Below are 21,181 nucleotides of genomic sequence, written 5' to 3'. Positions count from 1 at the left end.
AATCTCACTCTGTAACAGGGTGAGATTAGGGCACTAAAATGATATGGTGGAGCACATAACCACATGAAGATTACTCATCTGCACATTGATAATCCCTTTAGACTTTAAGTAACGTTCAGAGAGCCAACGTGCTGCACGGTTTCAACAGCGGCCCGAACATTTTAAATCTATTTATAGGCACAGGGAGGGCAGTGTTGAGTGGGGTACTTTAGGGCTTTGGGGTAACCATAGTAAGAAAAAGGCTTACCTTTGAATTAATAATTTTTTTAAGTAGTTAATGAGCTGTATAAAGCATTCTGCACTCAACTTTTCAGACAAAAACACTTGGTAACAGATCCCAGGAGGAATCTTTGCTCAGAGGTATTTATGTAGAGAACACGATTTAAAAGCCTCAATTATAAACATTCGCAATTATTACAGAACAGCATGACTGACACACTAATTCATAGTAGCACAAGTATGAAATTGTATTTTCACATGTTATTTTTTGGGAGGAAACATGCTCATTTGTGGAGAAGATTGATCCCATTTTCATACCTGTATGTTAAGCACACAGCTGGTAACTATTAGCCTAGCTCACAATAAGACCTAGAAACAAGCAGCAGCAGCCAGACTGGCTCTGTCCACGCAATTCAGATTATCAACCTGCCAGCATCTTGAGCGTAATTAAAAAAGTTGTTTTGCATTTGTTTAACTCGTACACAAGCAGAAAAGTAACAAAAAAGTGGTTAATGAACAACTAATGGATCAATGTTTTACACAAAAACACTAACAGTTCCCTTGGCTCAGAGGGATTATTATTTTTGTTTTTATAAAATGACCCTCTGGAAAACAGCGATCCAATCCAAAGATATAAAAATAACAATTATTTGAGCCATAATTTGGCAAAGTCTCCCATGTTAGCAGCTGCAGTGTTTGATGAATGACTTAATCCACTGCAGAAGCTGCCATTAATTCTCACCTGGATTCCTTAAGTCACACTGCTGACCCTGACGAGAGACCCCGAATCAATATTGTCTGCTACAGACTTCAAGCTCAGTGCGAAATTGCACTGATTGACATTTAATTGGTAGAATGAACACAATCAGGCAAAAACAAGTGTAATTTGAAAACAAAGATGGCGCGAGGCAGTTGGATATTAGGCCACAATGTTTATTCAGTAGTGTTGTTTCAACTTATAGGTACAATACTGTCAGCTTTTGTAAGACTAAAAAAAAGTTACCATTACAGTCATCCATGCTCACAGAATGCCAGTCAAGTCGTTTACACCCCTCTTTTTGTGTACACACCCGCCACATGCTCACCTCGAGCAAGTACATTTCCAAATGGTAGGCACTTTGAAGGTTTAAAACATTTGTGAATATACATTTATATATATTTATATATCTTTTCATATACTAATAAGCAATTGGACTCAAAGGTCAGGTCTCTAATAGAGAGAGGAAATAATAAAAATAAAAAAAACTACAAGAGTGAAGAGAAAGAGAAAGAGGAAACGACATGATGTGGCCATGGCGGAGGGGGAGTGGGTCTGAGGAGACGGTGGGAGTAGAAATACTGTGAGTCTTTGGGTTTTTCAGTATAGTTCAGTACCTTAGGTCCTACGACAAGAGAGGACAGCGCAGACGAGAGGAGGAGGGGGGCGGACGAGTAAAGGATCACAGAAAGAAGAGAGGGACAGGAGGGATGGAGAGGTAGAGGGATGAACAGCTGCATGTGGGTGGTGTTAGGAGTTTAGACGATGTGACAGCATCTACTGCACTGACTTCACATTACTGTACAGCTGAAAAAGGCAACTTCACAAACCTGCCGGACAAAACACGCGTGTCTCTTCTGAGCAAGTTAATGTAGAGGTTCAAAAAAAAAAGAAAAAAAAAAAGGAAAAGACGTAACCTGTTGTCATTTGACTTTAATCTTTGTTTTCGTCGTTGTCGCCGCTATTCTGTGGCCTTTTATTCAGTTGAGCTCATTTGGGGATGCAAAATAGCACCCGAACAAACACCTCGTGTGCGGGCTGACAAACAACCTCGCATTTTGAGACGCCTCCTCGCATTTAAAACCATCAACAGCCCTCAATGTGAGTCGCACAAACTATTCAAACTTTAGCACTTTTGTGTGCAGCCGCATCTATCAACCCCTCTGAGAAACTCGGTTTCTAGAGGGGGAGGAAGGAAACGAGGGAGGGTGAGGGAGCTGTTGCTGCAGAGGTATGTGCTCTGCATGTTGGGGATTCAGCCCCGGCCTGGTTTGTTTGTGTCCAGGCAGTCGCAGGCCTTCACTGAGCAGGTCTTTGGGCCCAAAGCATCAACACTGGGACAATGACCACCAGGCTGCTCCATACAGCTGAGTGAGAAACAGAGAATGATGGAGGAGGAGGTGGTGTTGGTGGTGTTGGGGTAGGGGAGGTGGGGGTATTGACAGCCCAACTGGCCCTGCTCCAATCTGATTAAAAAGAAGGTGGGAGAGAGGGAGGTTAGGGTAAACAGAGAGAAAGAGGGAGGGCGGGGAGAGAGATGTTAGCAGACTTTGGGTGCAGTCAGTAAACTTGAGGGACACACTGGGGAGGTAGGTGGCTTCGGGCCAAGCCACGGAGAAGAGAACTTCACCCCAAAAAACACTACACACACGCAAAGCTGCACGAGAGCAGTGGGAAGCGAAAGCAGTGAATGTGCAATGTGAGAGAGAGACAGACAGAGAGAGAGAGAAAGAGAGAGAATGCATTTAAATAGAAAAGTCCAGCGCGACGGACAACAGAGGCGAGATCTGTGACGTTTCTCGAGCCCTGACACACTTGTTTGTTTCTTTTTAAAGACCGATTCCTGGTGTGAAGATTAAACGCTGTTGACAAGAATAATAATAATAAAAAAGAAAAGGCTACACTGAGAAGAGACAAACAAATCAACAAGACATAATGAAACGCTCACGTTTGACCAAAAAAAAAAAAAAAAAAAATTGGATGTGAGAGCAAATAATAAACATTGTAACCTGAAGGGAACATTTACATTGACTGTTAACAGCGTTAATATGAAGACCAAAGAGCTTTCAAAACTACAAAGGCATTTTTTTTTAACATCAGAGAAAAGATAAATTAATGTAATACACCTTTAAAGATCAACATCAGACATGCTAGGACAAAATAAAAAGAAAAAAAATGAACGTAGGATTGATACAGAATAATTATATTCAATTATTTCCACTTTAAATTTTTTTTCTTTACAAATAACATACTGCTACAGTTAAAAGTAGTCAGCGACTAAAAACAGCTCCTTTGACAGAAGACAGATGCGATCAGTTTACTCGCCTTTACAGATCCTGTTTTTTATTTTTTTCAGCCTTTTCAAATAATACACAAAATGTTTAAATACATTGAGATTTGCCATAAAATGAGAAATGCTTGGTTTTCATTTTAAAAAAACAAAAAGAAGAAAGAAAAGGTCTTAATTACAATACTCTATGCAAAAGCTTTCCTTTATGCTATTTTTCCTTAATCGACTTGAAAACATTTTGTACTTGTTTCTTGTTGTGTTTGAACAGATTTGCTGTAGTCGTGGACTGTGTTTTTTCTTTTTTTCTTTTTTTTTTCCAACAGTCACTCGAGATTTTTGTCAATCGGGTTGTGAGAGGGCGGGACTTTATGCATAAAACTCCTTGGTCGGGGCCTTCTGATAGGCTGCGCCGGAGGGTTTCCTCTCCCCTAAGTCGTAGCTGCCCTCATCCTTCTTCCTCATGCGGTAAACCAGCAGCAGGATGAGGAAGATGGCGAACAGGAAGCCGATCACGCCACCTGCGATAACGGCTGAGAGAGAGAGAGGCAGAGAAGGAAGAGGGAAGTCAGTTATCAATTTTAAAATCAATTAAACCTTAAATTTTTTTTTATCCCAAAAGCGATCAGGCCTCTGGACACTGAGCTGTCTCCCCTGTGCTAGAACATGTGTCCTCTGTGTTGTGCAATCAGTTACACCACAGGTTCTGCTGCTGTTCCTGGAACAGATTTGAATACCAATGCAATACAACAGTATATTATCAAAACTGGGAGATTAAATGTGGTGAAACCAAGCTGCAATCATCGCCGCTGGATGTTGAAACCAGCGCTGTTACTAAATGTCAGTGGGGAAAACCCTCAATTTGTCTCAGGAGATACAGAGCAGATCATTTGCTCTGGTTCATTTCACATCGAGTTTTAAAAGTTAGTGGTCCGTTCAGGGGGTATTAACGCGCCGCTCCTTGATTGGTGTACAGAGCCCTGTTGTTGCCCCGAGTGTGTTTGATTGGACACGGTGTGTATTCAAATCAGTGCTTGCAGTGGCCGGGGACGTCGGAGGAGGAGGAGGAGGAGGAGGAGGAAGCTTGTGGCTTTGGCTCCGTCTTTAACAGCTGGGCAAATAAATCCAGCGAGGACAAAACAAACAGCCACCAGTTCAGTGTGGCCTGGACCTGAACGGGTCCTGTCCCTGAACTCGCTGATAAATGTCCCCGCGAGACTAAAGTATTGACCGCTGTTTCAGGCTGACGCCAAGCCAGAAAACACTGGGTCGTACACTTCCCACAATGCAACTCGCGCCCTCATTTGTTGTACATCTATCAAATTCCACATATCAGTATCTAAGGTACGTAACAAGCCCAAATTAAAATAACTCTGGTGGCATTGCTGTGACATCGTCAGGGTTAGCAGACAGCTACCTGTCCTCCTCCGTCTGTTGCAGACATGGACAACCTATTCCTCAAAGTGCCGGTGTGGCTGCAGGTTTTTGTTCCAACCAACCAAGAGCACACAGTTTGACCAATCAGCTGTCTGAAGACTGAGATCAGTTGATTAAATGAGTCAATGTTGTGCTGCTGCTTGGTTGGAGAGGAAGGCTGCAGCCACACTGACCTGTTGTGGAATAGGTTGCTATGCCTGGTCTGTTGTTATAGTTTATAACAGCAACATGTACATCAAGAAAAACACGAACCCTGCTCCATCACATTATGGTTCTAATATAAATATAAAACTATAAAGTCACTGGATGGCAGGAAATCATCTCAGCTCATTTGAAAAACTCTCTTCCATTTAAATCAATCGAGGCAGCACGTTGGATTTAACATGGCTCCTTGTTACTGGTTTTTTTTTTTTCAACCTTGTAAGTCACTAAGAAGGTTGAATTTAAAATTTCAACACTACTGTAACAAATTCTATGAGTGGATCTGTGACTAAAACGTCCGAAGAGTCTGTCTATACAGGTTCCTGATATGTCGTATACAGTCCAGAATCAGAGCTTGACAGATGCCAGTGATACAGAAGCACATGTCTGAGAACAGGACATGTTGTAAAGCAGCAGGCCAACAGTGGGCTAACATCAAGAGACATCTGAATTAAATCCACCAAGGCTGTATGAAGCACACCCCCCTCCCTCTCTAGTTTTGACCCTGACTCTCCTCACTAATGCTCCTACCTCTCCACATGGGCTTATTTCACCCTCCCTCCCAATTATGCCTGTATGAGGTTCTTTATAGCTTCCTAATCTGTTTAAGGTCTCTCCTGGTGCTACAATCTGCCCTCTGCTCCACTTTAGGTTTCCACATGTTGACTGGCCCCATGGGTAAAAGACCCTGGCACAGAGCCAGCTGCTGAGCTCTGAGAAGCAGTAACGCAATGCAGAGTGAATAAATGAAAATTAGATCATGGGCAATTATTTTTATAGAAGTCATGCAGGAGATGAAGCGTAATAATGGTTATGATCCAGAGGAAAGGTAAAGCGAAGGAGGTAGGGGAGGAAAGGCAGGTTGGAGGTGACCGAGCTATACATATATTTCCACTTCCAAAGCCCCACAGTATCTAAAACTTTTATATAGGTGATCCAATTTTGTTTTCTATCACAATCCAAGCACAATATGCAAACAATGCAATGTGCCTATCTATAGGAGAGAGATGGAGGAGAGAGTCTGTCCTGATTTCTCCTTGTTGATGTTGTTTCAGCACCCAGTGTTGGATATCACAACAAAGTGAAAGCGAGGTGCCAATCAATTTTTTCCTCAGACACGCAGGGACAGAGAGACGGCATCAGAGAGCACAGTGCTTTCCAGTCAGATAATTTCTTTTCCACCCTCTTTCATGTGTTCAGGGGGGGAGAAAAAAAAGAAAAAGGCAGCGCACACTTGAAACGCCCACAATGCAGTGAACTCTACAAGGTCCCACAGAGGGACACAGACGGAGTTTATTAAAAGTGATTATTTTGAGAGGTAGATTAGGTTGGAGACTGTAGGGAAAATATTACAGCAAATTCCAGGATTTTGTCGTGTAGAAGAAATATGGTGACACATTGTAACACTTAGTAAGAATCTGAGAGAAATTAGACGACAAGCAAAACACTCTGCTTTAGAGAATCAAACTGAGGGGCTCAAGCAAAAGAAAGATCCTCACTTGAAACACAAACTTGAGTTAGATGGAAATAAGATGCGCATTTCTGTCTTTGAGGTGATTTTACTGGGACACATACCTGCCAACACCTCCGTCCTCTGGAAGAGGTTTTCAGTGCGGACCTCGACGGCCTCCTGGGGTGAACCGGGGGTACTAGTTGTACTAGTCAACTGGTTCCTCTGCATGTCCTCTGTACCTGGCACTGGTGCCTGGGAGAGGAGGCAAGGAAAGGGGTTAAATTCACATTTTATTTATTGACAAATACTCAGTCCTCCCTAGTACGACCATGATTGTAAATATGAATAAAGTGATTAGCTCATTATGTATCTTGTTATGTGCTTGACTCGTCTTTGGACCACACAAAAAAAACATAAAACATATACTAAGTGTTAATTATTGATCTCTACAGGTGCTGGTAGCTGCTTTTCTTTCTTTTGTCTCACTGGTTCCAGTCTTGTTGCCAACAGGCTCTTGGCTCTAGTGTCATATTCAACACACAGACACGTGACAGGTAACAACCCCCCCGGCAACAAGACAAAAAGGGGTTTTCCAAATGTTTAACTATTCCTTTAAGGAAAAAGGAGAGAATTTCTCTGGGCCATGAAAGCGAAACCTGTCCAATTGGTCAGGACTCATGTATGCAACACTTTTTTTTTCCAATAACAGCAAAAGAGGGTGCACAGGAGGACCAGAATGGAAATGAAGCGGGGCAGCTGGCCAAGAGAGTAGTGACAGAGGAAAGAGGAAAATAAATGGGAAAGGGCCAGGTAGGCTCAGGCTTAGGGGGTTGAAACCTTGACGACTAATCCCAAACAGATGCAGTATCCAGTACAGTACAGTAGGAGTGCAACACAGACGTGAGATCTAGGCTGGTTCCAGAATATGTGATTATGTCCGAGAGAGATGTAATCCCCCACAATTTGCAATGGAGCAAAAAACATTGAGAATTGACGTGAGCACTTGATCTTTATCCTGAAAGCAACCTCACGGCTTCTGGTATTACAGGGGATTTAATGACATATACTGGGTCAGCTAAAGACACACTGACGTGCTGTGCCACTCTCTGTTGACTCAGGGTAGTTACAAGTGAGTCACTATGATTGTTACTGACATCAGGTTGCATCATGTCAAAAAAAAAAACCTGCTCAATATGAAACACATAGGTTTAGCACATAGTGTTTTTCCCCCTCAAGGTTTAATTACTTTAGTAGTTTAATATTCCTATAAAAAAGTAGTGATTGTGAACCAGCAGCAGCAGCAGCAGCAGCACATATAATATTAAGTGCAGAGTGTCTATTTATTTGAAGGTCAAGATTTTGGGAATTACACTTTAGAGTAAGATCGACTCTGCTGTCATGTCTGGATGCTAAGCATGAAGCTACAACCATGAGACAGTTAGCTTAGCATCAACAGCTAGTCTGATCATCCAAAGTCTGAAAATGTGGAATTAAAGGTGTTTTGTTATGATTTTTTTTTTTACAGCTAAGCTATCTCCTGATTCCATTTCCTGGACATACGCGTTTGAAAGTGGTGTCAATCGCATAATCGCGTGTCCAACTCGCTCCTATTGGAATCTATATTTGAATGCATTTCTTATCTATGTCTCATCTTTTCTTTCAGGGGACATCTTACCTCTGTTCTGAATGGTTTCCTTGTCGTGCTGTCCTTTGCCTTTTCTCTGACCGTGGCTGTGTCCACCCTGGGGGTGAAATCTTTGGTGGAGTCCTGGGTGGGTTGCGCTGCATTGGGCTCGAAATAAACCGTACTGATAGTCACCGTCTCCTCCACCACTTCCTCACCCCCACCTGGAAGAAAGAGGGTGACAGGTAAGTAATGTCTATCTATCTCTGTGATTAAAATGAATACTTGGTGAGATGCAAGCTGATTTACTTGCACAGGGAACTGGCCTCGCTGCATATAAACATGTGGTAACGATTATGATGGGTGTATGTATACAAACAGATAAAATATGTGCATGCATGTTATCAATATTTAATATCTGTAGCATCTATGCACTTAATCTCTCTTAATTCACACTCTGTGGATTTAATCATCATCTATTATTTACAGCTTGAATCTCCCAGAATACAGAATATAGCTACAGTGTGGCAGAGCAGAGTAATAGGGTTTATATACAATATTGGAGGGGCTATTGATCACTGTCCCGTCTCCTTTCACCTGGCTTGACCTTCTTCCTACTGCAGCGATGCAACTCTCTCAGAAAGCGATAGAGTTACTTCTGACCAATGAATGAGTGTTGTAAAGGTGCTTAAAGCAAGTAGAGCAGAGGAGCTAATAAAAAAGACATGTGAAATTTGCACACTTGCCGGCGGCAGTCTGGGTGACAAGGCAATCTCAATTCAAATCGAGTGAGAGAAAGAGAGGTGGTGAAAGAAACAGGAGACAAAGAGAGGAGGAGAAAAGACGGAGATAAAGAGAAAGTGATGGCACAACTTTAGTTTGAGAGAAAAAAAAAGGAAAAGAAAAAAACTTGGGGTTCATAAAACTTACCTGCAGCAGGCTCGAAAATGAATGTCATCATGCCTCTGGGTAATTGCCTGCTGAGCTCGCAAAGTAAGCGTGCCTCTGTGTGTGCGTGTATGAGTGTGTGTCTCTTGGCCAAGTCTGTGAGTGAGAGAGAATGTGCGTGCGTAAATGTGTCTTACCTGAGCCAGACCCTGAGTTAAAGTCATCATCATCTTCAGGGTAATAACCTCCTGAGCCTGTATCATCCAGGTACAAGTCATCAGTCTGAGAGGACGTCTTGGCTGCTTCTGCTATCTGCAAAGCAACAAGATAACATGTGTCGCCATTATTACTGGTCTCAATTTGCACAGGTCCATGACAAAGTTTTCATTCTGCACCGCGTCACATCAACAAGGTGAAGACCTCCGCTGTCTCCACACAGCACACATTCTCTTCGTATGAAGAAATACAAAAAAGAATCCAGAAGTTTTATGGCCAAGATTTTATTCTCGCCCTTAAGTCATTAATCACAACCTCTCCTGCTCTGAGACCAACACTCCAGCCAGTGATTATTTCTTTTAATTGGCAAGCAGGAAACCCCTCTGGGAGTAGCAATTCAAAGCTTAACTCATTAGTGCAGTTTGAGCAGCGCAAATCTTTGCTAAATTTGCCATTTCTGCAATCTAAAAAGGCAGCTAAGTGCAGCCAAAACAGTGTGAATGCAAATCTGTCTTGTTCACTCATCTGTAAAGTAGGAAATATAAAGGTAAATTTGAATCACTGCTAACTTTAGCATGCTAATAGGGACTGCAGATGTATATTAGCTTTAAGATAACTCTGGTACAATGCATCACATGGAAACATTTATGTTTATTATTTTTCAGGGTCCCTTTAATGCTCATAATGATAATAAAACCATGGTCAGCTTCTTAGTTGAGCTCATTACTATGCAAATGTTTGCCAGTTGCTCTAGACACAAAGTAGGTTACAGCTGAGGCTGCTGGGAATGTCATTACATTGGCAGATGCTTGATCATTAAATTTTTGACCCGATGATGACTCTGATGATTAAAGGTGAGGGGATCACCAAAAGTTATTACAATTCATCCTGAGGTGGAAATGAATGTCTGCAGAAAACCTCACGGCAATCCATTTAGCGGTTGTCGAGACTGCACGGCAACACGTAATAATCATTTTCATTATTGATTATCCTGCTGATTATTGTCATGATTAATTTATCAAAGGTCAGATCTATAAATGTGGGGGAGAAATACTGTAATGTATCACCAACAGCCCAGAGCCGAAAGACATTCAGATTGCTGCCACATGAGATAAAGAAAAGCGGCACCTTCACTTCACCATCAGTATTGATTCTGATGATTGACTGATTATTTCAGCACAAGTCCAAAGATTTCACTCAAAACCACAGATATTGATCCTATGGTGGAACTACAAGAAAAATCTGCAGGATTCCTCATCTGGACACGTTGAATATCTATTCTGTACTAGGACTCTTGTCAGTTCATTCATCAGCTGGTGAGTCATTTCATTCTGGTCCAGAGCTGTGGTCAGTCCGTCACATGGACACAACGCCAGCATGGCTAACAACAACTACACACGTGTCCCCGTTTTATGATCAAATGAAGCGCAGCAGCACAGGTGACGGTCCAATCACAACAACATCTACTCCCTCTCACACACTATCGTCGCCTGGACAACCCGCCTGACTAGTGGGAATGTTTGTGTTCCGGCTTAATGGAGTGACGGGCTGAAAAGACCACAGTTTAACAGAGGCTGTTTGTTTAAAAAGCAGCTGCTCACGTGGTGAGTAAAGTTGAGATTTCCATGAGAAATAAGAACAGGGAATGAGAGTTTTCACTGTAAGTGGATTACTCAATACACTGTATGAAGGATATGTCAAAATAATAACAACATATGTGTGTGCGCATGGTACACAACATGTAACTATTAAAAGTGTTGTGTTCAGTGTGTGTGACTGGAATAGCTATAAACGCATCCATGGCAACATCCATTCAACTTCTATTCACCAATCTGTGGTTGGCTGTACTGCCCCTTCGATAGTCCTGCTTTAGAAGAAAAGAACACAAAAGAGAAACCCCACAATATATCATCCCTGTGTGTGTGTGTGGGGGGGGGGGGACACCCATTAAGCTGGTTGCTACAGCTCCAGTTTTGCTTGGAGGATGTTGAGCTGATAAACCTGGGGCTGAATGAGGCTCAATTGTAGGAAATAATCAATTGGCTTGACAGGAAATACGTTTTTTTTTATTATTATTATTAACACAAAGAATAGGAAAGCTGAGAAACAGGGCAAGGAGAAATCTTTGCGCCTTTGTATCTGTTTTAGATACTCCTGAGTCCTGCACATAAAAAGTGAGCAGAGCTCTAACTTTGCAACATTTTCATTATTAAATAGTCTGTCAGTTCATTTCTTCTCCTTTAGTGGTTTAGTCTGATGTTTTACATTGAGTTTCAATATTTGTCTGACATTTTTTTAAATCATGTTTTATGTGCCTTATGGTAAAGTGTTTATGTTCCATGTTTCTTCTGGCTGCAGTTTTCCCTTTGGGCCCAATAGAATAAAAGTGAAAGTATCTAAAAAGCAGAGCATAAAACTTCCATCACAAGTTGCTTGTCTCGTTCACATGGCGGTCCAAAATTCAAATGTATCCAATTTATGTTGCACGACAGCAGCAAATTCTCACAGTTTAGAAGCTGGAACACATTTTCTTTGGCCTTTTTTGCTGGATCAGTGAATTCAATGATGGACCCCCCCCCCCCCCCCAATCTCCATTTCAGCATTTCCAATTAGGCTCAGTGTTGTAATGTGAGTGTGTTCAATGCTTTTAAGTCACTGTGTGTGCATACGTGTGCTTTTGTGCAGGTCATGAAAGAAAGGCCCGGTACTCTCCATAACAAAGAGGCAGGGAGTACACACAGTAACAACAGAGAGAGGAGAAAGACAGAGGCCAGATTAAACAGAACAATGTGTATCTCCATCTCTCCTCTCTCAACTGCCTCTGACTTCTGGAAGAAAGGCCTTTCACCGCTGAGCCGCCTGATCAAAGAGAGAATTTGTTCAAAGCAACTTTATCTTAACCTTTCTTGCCTTCTTTTCCTCCAAACACCCCCACCCCACCCCCCTCCGCTGCAACAGCCTGGCAAATCAATTCACCGGTCCATGCGGACCACAGGTCTTTATGCACTGGTGATATGAGCACAATGGACCATAAGGAGGCAGGCCACAGATCAAATGCTGACAAAGGGACACTAATGAGATAGAGGCCACACACACACACACACACACATTCACATGCATGACTAGACATGTTTTACAAATGTATGCAAGCATTCATTGATTCATTGATTATACATACACACATTAGAGCGGGCAATTGAGCATATAACTCTACAGCACACACGCACATGAAAGCAAATGTGTGAACAAATGAATAGTAATAACAGTGTAGCTTTAACTCCCTTCGGGCCTATTAAATGTAGATTTCAAAGACATTATAAATATGATGAAAACACTTTCACCTGACTTGTTAAATGAATAAATGGATGAATAATGGGCATAGTTAAGTACAAGGAGGAAGCTTATTATAGTTGTATTGTTCTCTTGCCAGAAAGTTAGCGAATATACAATGTCAATGATTCAGTTAATTATTAGATTTCCTGCTTTTTCAGAGTTGCATTGTATAGAATGAATATCTGCATTTAGTCTATTAGTCTATAAGCTCATAGAGTGTGTTTGCAATTATCTTGTTTTATCACAGTGGCTGTAACCAAGTAACTTGTTTACAATAACACAAATTCAATCTCCTCATCCACCGCTCTGCTAGAATGTGAAAAAAAGTATATTTCTCAAAATAAACTTCTCTTTTAACAAGGTGGCCAAACCCAACCGAGAGCTGTGCTACCTATTGTGCACCGACTGAGTATACAGAGGGCTGATTTATTTCAAGCTGGAGGTTGCACGAGTCGTCCGTCTCCTCTGTAATCCTCGTGTTTCCACAGTTTGAACAAAGTATTTGGATTAGAGACAGTACAAGTCACACGGCAGCAAATCAGTGCAGATCTGAGCGGAAGACGTGGTCTGTTTGACCTTCATAAACTTCACTGACCTCATCTGACACACTGGGCCAGGCTACAAACTAGTGTGTGTGTGCTTGGGAGTATAGACAACATAAACTTGATAAAGGAGACTGCCTCTATCGCTAGTGCACACATGCATGTGCACAGTCGCAGCAGCCCCGATAAACTTTGGCTCTTTTTATCAATCCAGTGACATTTACAGGTAGTCTCTGCTTTCTGTTCTTATCACAGCCTCTAGCAGACATCAATCCACCACCAAGTACAGCAGAGTGAACACTGAAAACCATTTACAACCATTTTGATTGTAGCACGGCTGCTCTACTCTACAGAGTAATTATAAGAGAAATCCTGCAGTGTCACTTACAAGATTGATTCGGGGACAGGCAAATTGATCCAGATGGAAATGTCTAATTTAGCCACGTATTTCTTTTTTTTTTTTGGCAATCAGCGTTAGGTTTGCCATGACGGTGAACAATTTCTGAATCCCATCTATTATTCAGCGAGTCTACTGACTCATCCCTCCTTAGGAACCAAAACAGTGCTCCTTCCTTCCCTCACCGTCTCTATGTTGTCATTCACTAAATCTGAAAGCTAATGTGATATTAAAGTTTCATGAACCTGCGAAAAAAAAAAAAAAAACTTTAAGACTTGCAGTAAATCTGCATCGAATCCAAACGTAGGAAACCATTTCACAGCAGCTCACATTCAATGAAATGCGACTGGCTCTCTGAGGCCATACTGTGTTTTGTATTGATCGTTACAGTTAGCCACTGCTGTGTACAGTTAAGAGAGGAGGGGATGTTCTTGTGTAACATATTATACCAATATCACAGTATGCTCTCTTCTGATAAATACTTCCATAACCTCACACAGAAATCAGCAGTATCCAAGGAGCTGGATTTCCACTGCAGTGCCTCTGTGTTAAATCATCCTTAAACCCCACCGCAGAGCAAATAAAGCAAGTACACAGATGAGACTTTACACTTCCATTCTTCGAGCTCAGTCTTTGCACGTCTTGTAGTGGATTTTAAAAAGGAGGAGAAAGATGAGGCCTCGGAGGCCACAGAGAAGGAGATGGAAGCATCAGAGTGATACTTAAGAGAGGACAGTATCGTCCACACACAAAGGCTACACATTCTCAAGGCAGCGTGTCACCTCTGTGCACAGGAAAAGTGAGCAAGAAAAGAGGGCCGAGGTTCACGCTTATAGAAATCCACACTCATGCAGCCTCCGACAGTCGTGCGTGCTGCCTTAATCACGCACATCCTCTATCTTAGGTTCTCCATTTGGTGAAAAATGAATAACAGCATCTGAAGCACAGGACAGACACCAACTGTCTGGTTTGGGTCACGTTCACACTGACATTAGGTGCAGTATGAGTAAACACAGCATATGAATGATGTCGCTGGCTTGATACAGTACCAAAAAGATCACCCATCAAAAAAGATGAGCCTTTGCTTATCTTTTGATCAATCAAATTCAGGAAAGCATGGATGACTGGTGGACTTCTTTGTAGTGTAAAGGCCATATTTCTAAAGTTTACCTTGAGCCTGTGTGAACACCTGGGTTGTGTTACGTCAAACGCACATTAGGTTGAATCGTGTCCTGCCTTAAACATTTACTTGTCCCTGTATGACTGAAAAGCTTTGGTAGCTGCTGCTATTTTTTCTATTTTTATGACTCTCCTTTACTTTATGATGATTTGGTTGCACTTGTGATGAAAGCCTATATCACAGACTAAACCACACGCTTCCTGACATTTCAAATGTAATTTTTTAAATGTTTATTAAAGCTACAGTCGACTCTGGCGCGTTTCTTTTCATCATTAAGGAGAATAACTGGTAGAGCCTTGCGCTCTGTCAAGCACAGTCACACAGGAGGACATGAGAGTTTGCACACACACACACACACACACAGGCTCATTTAGCCACCTTAACAAGTGGATACTACACAGTCTGATCATGCTTACAGACAGTGAAAGGAAGAAGAAAAAAAAGAGGGGACAGGCACGGAGAGAGCGAGTGAAAGCCAGGAGGGAGGAGGGCGAAGTGCCATAATGAGCCAGTAGCTACTGTAGCGATGAGCGCGCTCTATTAGTTGTGAGAACCTGCCGCTGCCGCTGCCGCTGCTGGCATCTCTGCCCGCTAATGAACTAATAAGGCAACAGGAGAGCGGCTTCCACGCCGTCTCTGCGTGTGTCTGCCTGTCACCCAGCTGTCTGTTTGACCTGTGAATTCGAAGGAGACGTGGAGAGCTGCGGAACTGCGAGACTTGAACAAAATGCAGATGACAGAGAAGGAGGGACTGAAGAGAGGAGAGTGTGAGATAAAAGAGAGAGTGGGGGGGGTGGACAAAAGGGGAGAGGGAGGATGAGAAAAGAGAAAAGAGAAGGGGGGAAGAAGGGAGGGAGGGGGGGAAACAACCCATTGCTGCAGACAATCCCGTGGCCTGGAGGTTGCTCTGCTAAAAGCCTGTCAAAATCAGCATGTCCATGCCTAGCAGGGCTTGAAAGGCACTGGGTCTGTATGAGCTTACAGTATCTGTGTGTGTGTGTGTGTGTCTGTGTGTGTGTGTGTGTGTCAGTGTTATGTTTGCATCCCTCGCTCCTTCCTATAAGAGATGGATGAGGGGATACGTATGGAGTCATCTGAAGTAACCCTGGGCTCCCGACTCTCTGCTGTTGACACACTGCTCTCACTTCTAACACAACAAATATTAGCTCAACTCCAAGTCAGGCCAGGGAAAATAGTGTTCCTCAAAGGAATGCACACACACACACACACACACACACACGCACACACAAAGATACACACACTTGAACATCTGTGTGCATGAAAAGCACCCATGGGACACACATATGTGCCAACACAGACACACACACACACACACACACACACACACAGACCCTTATCCAGCTCTCACATCTCCAAAGGCGTGAGACGAATGCACAGACACACTCACACACACACACACACACACACACATTATAACACCGACTTCAGACGAAAGGAAAAAGTGGAAAACAAGTGCACGGGGGCCGGCAGACAGACAGACAGACAGACAGACAGACAGACAGCGTCTCAGATCCTCCTTCATCGGTCTGCTGCTCTCTCTGCTTCTTAACTGTTTCTGTAAATCTACCTCAGGAGCTCAGAGAGAACCACAGCAGAGGAAAACAACATCCGTCTCGGCTTTCCAGGCACAGTCATTACAGCGTGTATAAAGGCATTGTGCCTCACAACTGTAACTTTTCTATATTTCATGGCAGCGTCTACGGTGTATGGCGCTACATCAGCTGCCGCCTCCTCTGCTTTTCCTATATTTAATTAAACGCGCTTGCTTTAGCTCGTTCATTTAAAATGTTCTTCAAAGGCAGCAGGTGGAGCTAAATAAAATATCATAAGTCATAAAGAGAATTTTGTCTTTATCCTCATTAAGCTAATAGTCTTATTATTATTTTTTTTTAGGAGAAGCGTGTATTTCCTTGTTGAGGATTAAGCGGAGAAGATTGATACCATTCGCACATCTGGCCGTTAAATACGGAGCAGTTAGCTTAGCTCGGCGTGACGCCTGAAATTATTCATTATTATTAATAGTCAACAGATTAATCAGTCATGAAACTCGTGACTTTGTGAGTATTCGCTCTTGAAATCTCATCAGTCTTCATATGATAGCTTTACTGTTGACTGTCGGCTTTGTTCTGAGTCACTTCTCTTTGTCACAGCCGGCCCCACAAATATCTACATCTGTGAGGGGAGTCGATAATATGCGAGAGGGGAGGGTCTGAGTGTGTGTGTGAGGGAGGGAGAGAGCGTGAGAGAGAGAGAGAGAGAGAGGGAGGGCAGAGTGTGATAATCCCTAATTAACAAAGTAAAGGTGGCAGATCGGCCTGCTGGCTTTCACTTTATCTGTTCTACTTGGGCTGCCACAGATCCATACAGAAGGTCAATACAGTAACACAGTGTGGCAGGCAGCAACTGCACTCTGCCCACCCCCCAACACCCCACAGTGCCCCCCCTCTCCCCCTCTTCCTCCTCCTCCTCCTCCATGACTTGGGCTTTATCACAGTACAGACAGGACACTCAAGAAACAGAGGAAAAGAGGAGTGGGTGCAAGTGAAGAGCTGATAATACGTTCAGCAGGTTCAATCAATTACATACATGTTGGACTTGGATGAATTTAACAATTACAGTGTGGTATTTTGTCCTTTAAAAAAAGAAATAGCTGTGATTTTTGCACTTTTGACTTATTGACTTATAATTATAGAGTAGCTCAGGCTCCCTGTATGATATTTAGCAATCCACAATTAAAAAAAAAAAGTCCTATATTTTCTCAGAAATGGTCATAAAACAAAACCACAGTGTCACTTGAAAAACACAGAGGATATGTCATCAGCAGGAAAAGAAGAAAAAAAACTTCCTTCTGCTTTGCAATTCTTCAGTGTCTGTGAAGAGGAGAGGAAGTGAACAATAGCCTCCCCGGTGTTTGGAGAGGTGGACAGCGGGAGAGGGGCTGACAGAAGAAGATGAGTCAAGGGGAGTCTGGTGGCTATACAGGGTGACAAATTGGCTTCAGTGGATTCGAGCAGCATCAGCCATCGCCAGAGCAGGCAGCTGCTGCTCGGTAGAGGAAGGAGTATGAATCACAGCTGGAACTGGTGTGGTGTTGTTATTAGGGATGGAGAAAAAAAAAAGAAAAAGAAATAACAGGACAGGACAGGACAGGAGAGGAGTTGGCGACATCCAAACATTCAATTTGTCCCACAAACACCTGCTGATGAGTGAGCAAACTACTGGCAAGACAGAGAGAATGAACTTCTCTGTGAGTCATGTGTGTGTGTGGGTGCTGAGCATTGTTTGGAAAAGAGCAGAGGAGAGGAGAGGATGCCCCAACTGGAACTCTTACAGGCCAAAAAAGGTTAGTGTGTATGTGTGTGTGTGTGTGTGTGTGCCTTTGTGCTCTTTGAACCCACTCTAACTTTTATTGCCCTCCCAGGGATCATAATAAGGAACTAATTGATAGTCTTTGAGCTGTGGGTTGAGGAGAGGGGGAGTTCCTGCCGGAAGTCAACACAAATCAAACTCTCTCTGAGCCCTTAAGGTCTGGAGCTACTCCAGCTGAGTCGCGGTGAGTTTGTGTGTGTGTGTGTGTGGGTGGGCGGGTTGGTGGGAGAGAGACACAGACAAAGAGCAGAGAGAGGAAATGCAAAAGAGCAAGAGTGCGCCTGAGATAAAGAGAGAGAGCAACTAGTCTGTAGGTGACATTTACAGTTTGCACATCTCTCAACTCCCCTCACTTTAATGCAAAAAAAAAAGCTTCCACTTTTGACCAAATAACTCCAGACTGTTGGAATAATGTGTTCCAGCCATGTGAGATATGATACATATCAACATCTGTAACATCTTGCGGCCGTCGCTCTCTGATGTGGCTGAAACAGAGAGGTCGTAGAGTCAACACAACACAGCAGCTTTACATAGATACATTACAGAGTGATGTCTCTGAGCTGCATTTATTTCAAGAAGCTTCACACTGTACAGTAACCTTTGGAAAAAATACCCCCCCTCTCCCTCCCCACCCGACTCTTTTCATTTTTCTCCCTGCTCTGAAAAAGATTAGATCACGTCTCTGTAGGTGAAAGCCCCTCCCACCTCCACAACCTGAGCACAAGCTGAGCATGTGGGTGCTTTCAGCTCAGATTCATATCGGCTCCTATTCCAAAACAAACGGCCGTCTGACATAGGAAGGCATACACCACATTCCACAGGGCTCAAGCCCCTCCATAAGGGTGGGGGGGTGGGAAGGAGCAGGAGCGGGAGCAGGAGGGGTTTCCAGCTCATACTGCCAAGGGTGTCTGCACTGAGCGCAGATTGTGGCTTGTACCAAGAGCTGAAGGTGGGACACTGTGAGGCACTCCAGTGATAAATGAATCTTAATTCTGTGAAAAGACAAAAATCAAATCATCCTAAACCCAGTGTGGATTCATCCTCATCTGAAAATAGTTCCCAACAAAAACAACAAACGTGGAAAAAGGTCAGTTTTATTCACTTTCGGGTCAAATACAAGGCTACATGTCTGAATGTCTCCACCAGATACTCAATCACTTCTCTCTATTGCTTCGTGCACAGAAGCCTTCATTTCATATATCAAGTAATCGGCACAAAATCTGTATTCGTGGCCACAGCACATCTTTTTTTTCCCGACTTGTTAAATCATTTCAAATGTTTTCTATACAACCCAAACGAGATGCTCCGCTCACGACGAGAGGCTAAAAAAGGATTTTATGAGAATGCAGATGAAAAGATGACGAGTTACCCTTTCAATCCTCCGACGCTGCCCTTCACACTGTTATTTGAAAAAGGTTGAGACCGGCCTTTAACGGGTGCATTAGCCCAACTTTATGTCCCCATAAAGATTAAATAAACGACTATGACTGTAGGACAATCAAATGCAGCAGGCTCGTCTAGTGGTCTGTGAGTGCTGCTGCTCGATGGACATCACTGTCGGCCCGACCGGCTCAGCCTGATACTGCTGAGCAAATACACTGACTTTCTGAAATATATAAAACAGATCAGCTGCCTCTTCACTGCACAGCCAGAACATTTTCAGCCCACAGAGGCAGCAGCAGCAGCAGCAGCAGCAGCAGCAGCAGCAGCAGCAGCAGCAGCAGCAGCAGCAGCAGCAGCAGCAGCACAGGAGTGAAACCGGTGGCCGTTTGGAGGACGGGGTAGATTGTGGACATGATGAACCATTCACATCATGGCTTGTGGTGTGGTTGTGACGATGACACAGCCGGTAGCCGAGTCAACAACTTTGGATGGATCCCTATGAAATATTATTAATATTAAGATGACAGATGAAAGGATGGGTCCTAATGACTTGGGCGATCTCGGTTTGCATTTGTGGTTTTCCAAGGAGATGTCTCCTCTACTGGACTCTACACATCATTATGTCAGCATGATCACTGAGAGCACTCATGATGTATTACAACAGCTGGATGCGGTACCACCACTCAGCTCCACTGCCAATTTGTCCCAGTGTCAGCACAGTTAAAAGTGGCATACTTTCCTGATATCATCCCAGTGTTAAGTCTGTGGCCTGAGCAAGGAACGTGCAGGCGGCGCCAGTGGGCAGAGCGCTAATGTGCACGTGCAGAGGGGCCCGCACAGCGTGGACAGCAACCAGGGGAAGGCTAGAAAACTTTTTTTGGCGAACTCGCTGGGAGAGCAATTTTCATCCAAGTGAGTGGCCGCCATCTCTAAAAAAGTCCAGTATCCAGTTCCAATAATAATCCATGCAAAAGCCTCGCTAACATGGCGGTGGTTTTGTTTTTCCGTCTTTCCAAAAACAAAAAGTCCACTCTGACATCTCAAACTGAATCCATATGTGAGGCGAAACGCTTTTCTGGCATCTCAAAGTTGGACTGGGGATTTAATTGTTACTCCCAAGCTAACAAACACGAACAAAAAAACACTGAAGGCCTCATCTCCAGTTGTGTATATTGGTCTAACTCATACCATGCAAACGGCAAACGTGGGTGGAATTGTAACCTTGCCTACCATAACCTGCTGCTTTTGAACCGGCCCCACATGATCCTCTATTTTCCCTTCCCACAGACCAGTGAGACACAACATTGAGTGGCTATGATTTCCTCCCTCGCAGTATTGCTTCCCAACAGGAAGAAAGTCAATTTCATGGCTTCCAAGAAAAACAGACACACGCTGACAGACCACCCCAACGCAACCGGCAACAGAGGAAAAAAAGAAAGAAATGGCGTCTGCCTCGCCGTCACCCCCACCTGTCCGGTAGTGATGGTAACAGAGGGAAGAGGCGACTCCAGCAACGAGTGCATCGTTCGTATCTCGCTGCAGCTTTATATTAAAGTGCGTCTGTTTCACCGTATATGAATATGGATTTTTCTCACATGCCGCAACGCGTTACAGCCAATTTACTTCTTCTCAGACCACTAAATATTTCACCACTGTAATTAAAGGTCGTCTCATTCTGTCAAGTGGCTCTTCGGAGGCCCCCGATCGGATTTAATGTAAACTTAATGTAAACCTTCTCACTGTGAAATTTCTCCCTCAGTTGCTGCCAGAGCTCATAAAGACGAGGGGGGAACAATGTGGAACTCATGAGGCTTCAACATGGCCCTATTTAGAGAATACCTCAGTGCTGTGGTATCCAGCCTCATGGACCGTAA

The 21,181-nt window shown here is 43.4% G+C and overlaps 1 protein-coding gene across 1 annotated transcript in view; it reads right to left on the bottom strand.

Annotated features, from left to right (window-relative positions):
* Positions 1-1,131: 1,131 nt before the first annotated feature.
* sdc2 (syndecan 2) overlaps positions 1,132-21,181 on the bottom strand; it is a 40,914-nt gene continuing 20,864 nt past the window's right edge. Inside the window, exons 2-5 of the mRNA XM_085791223.1 lie at positions 9,064-9,178; positions 8,030-8,202; positions 6,477-6,606; positions 1,132-3,796 (exon numbers count right to left, since the gene is read on the bottom strand). Coding sequence (XP_085647349.1) covers positions 3,633-3,796; positions 6,477-6,606; positions 8,030-8,202; positions 9,064-9,178 — 582 coding nt within the window. The 3' untranslated portion in view covers positions 1,132-3,632. The remainder of the gene's footprint in view (positions 3,797-6,476; positions 6,607-8,029; positions 8,203-9,063; positions 9,179-21,181) is intronic.

This window comes from Trachurus japonicus, chromosome 11 (genome assembly GCF_045865225.1).
Source record: "Trachurus japonicus isolate A0001 chromosome 11, Traja_1.0".
NCBI classification, from domain to species: Eukaryota; Metazoa; Chordata; class Actinopteri; order Carangiformes; family Carangidae; genus Trachurus; species Trachurus japonicus.
The sequence above is the reverse complement of the archived record's forward strand: the minus strand, read 5'-3'. Positions and strand labels throughout refer to the sequence as shown.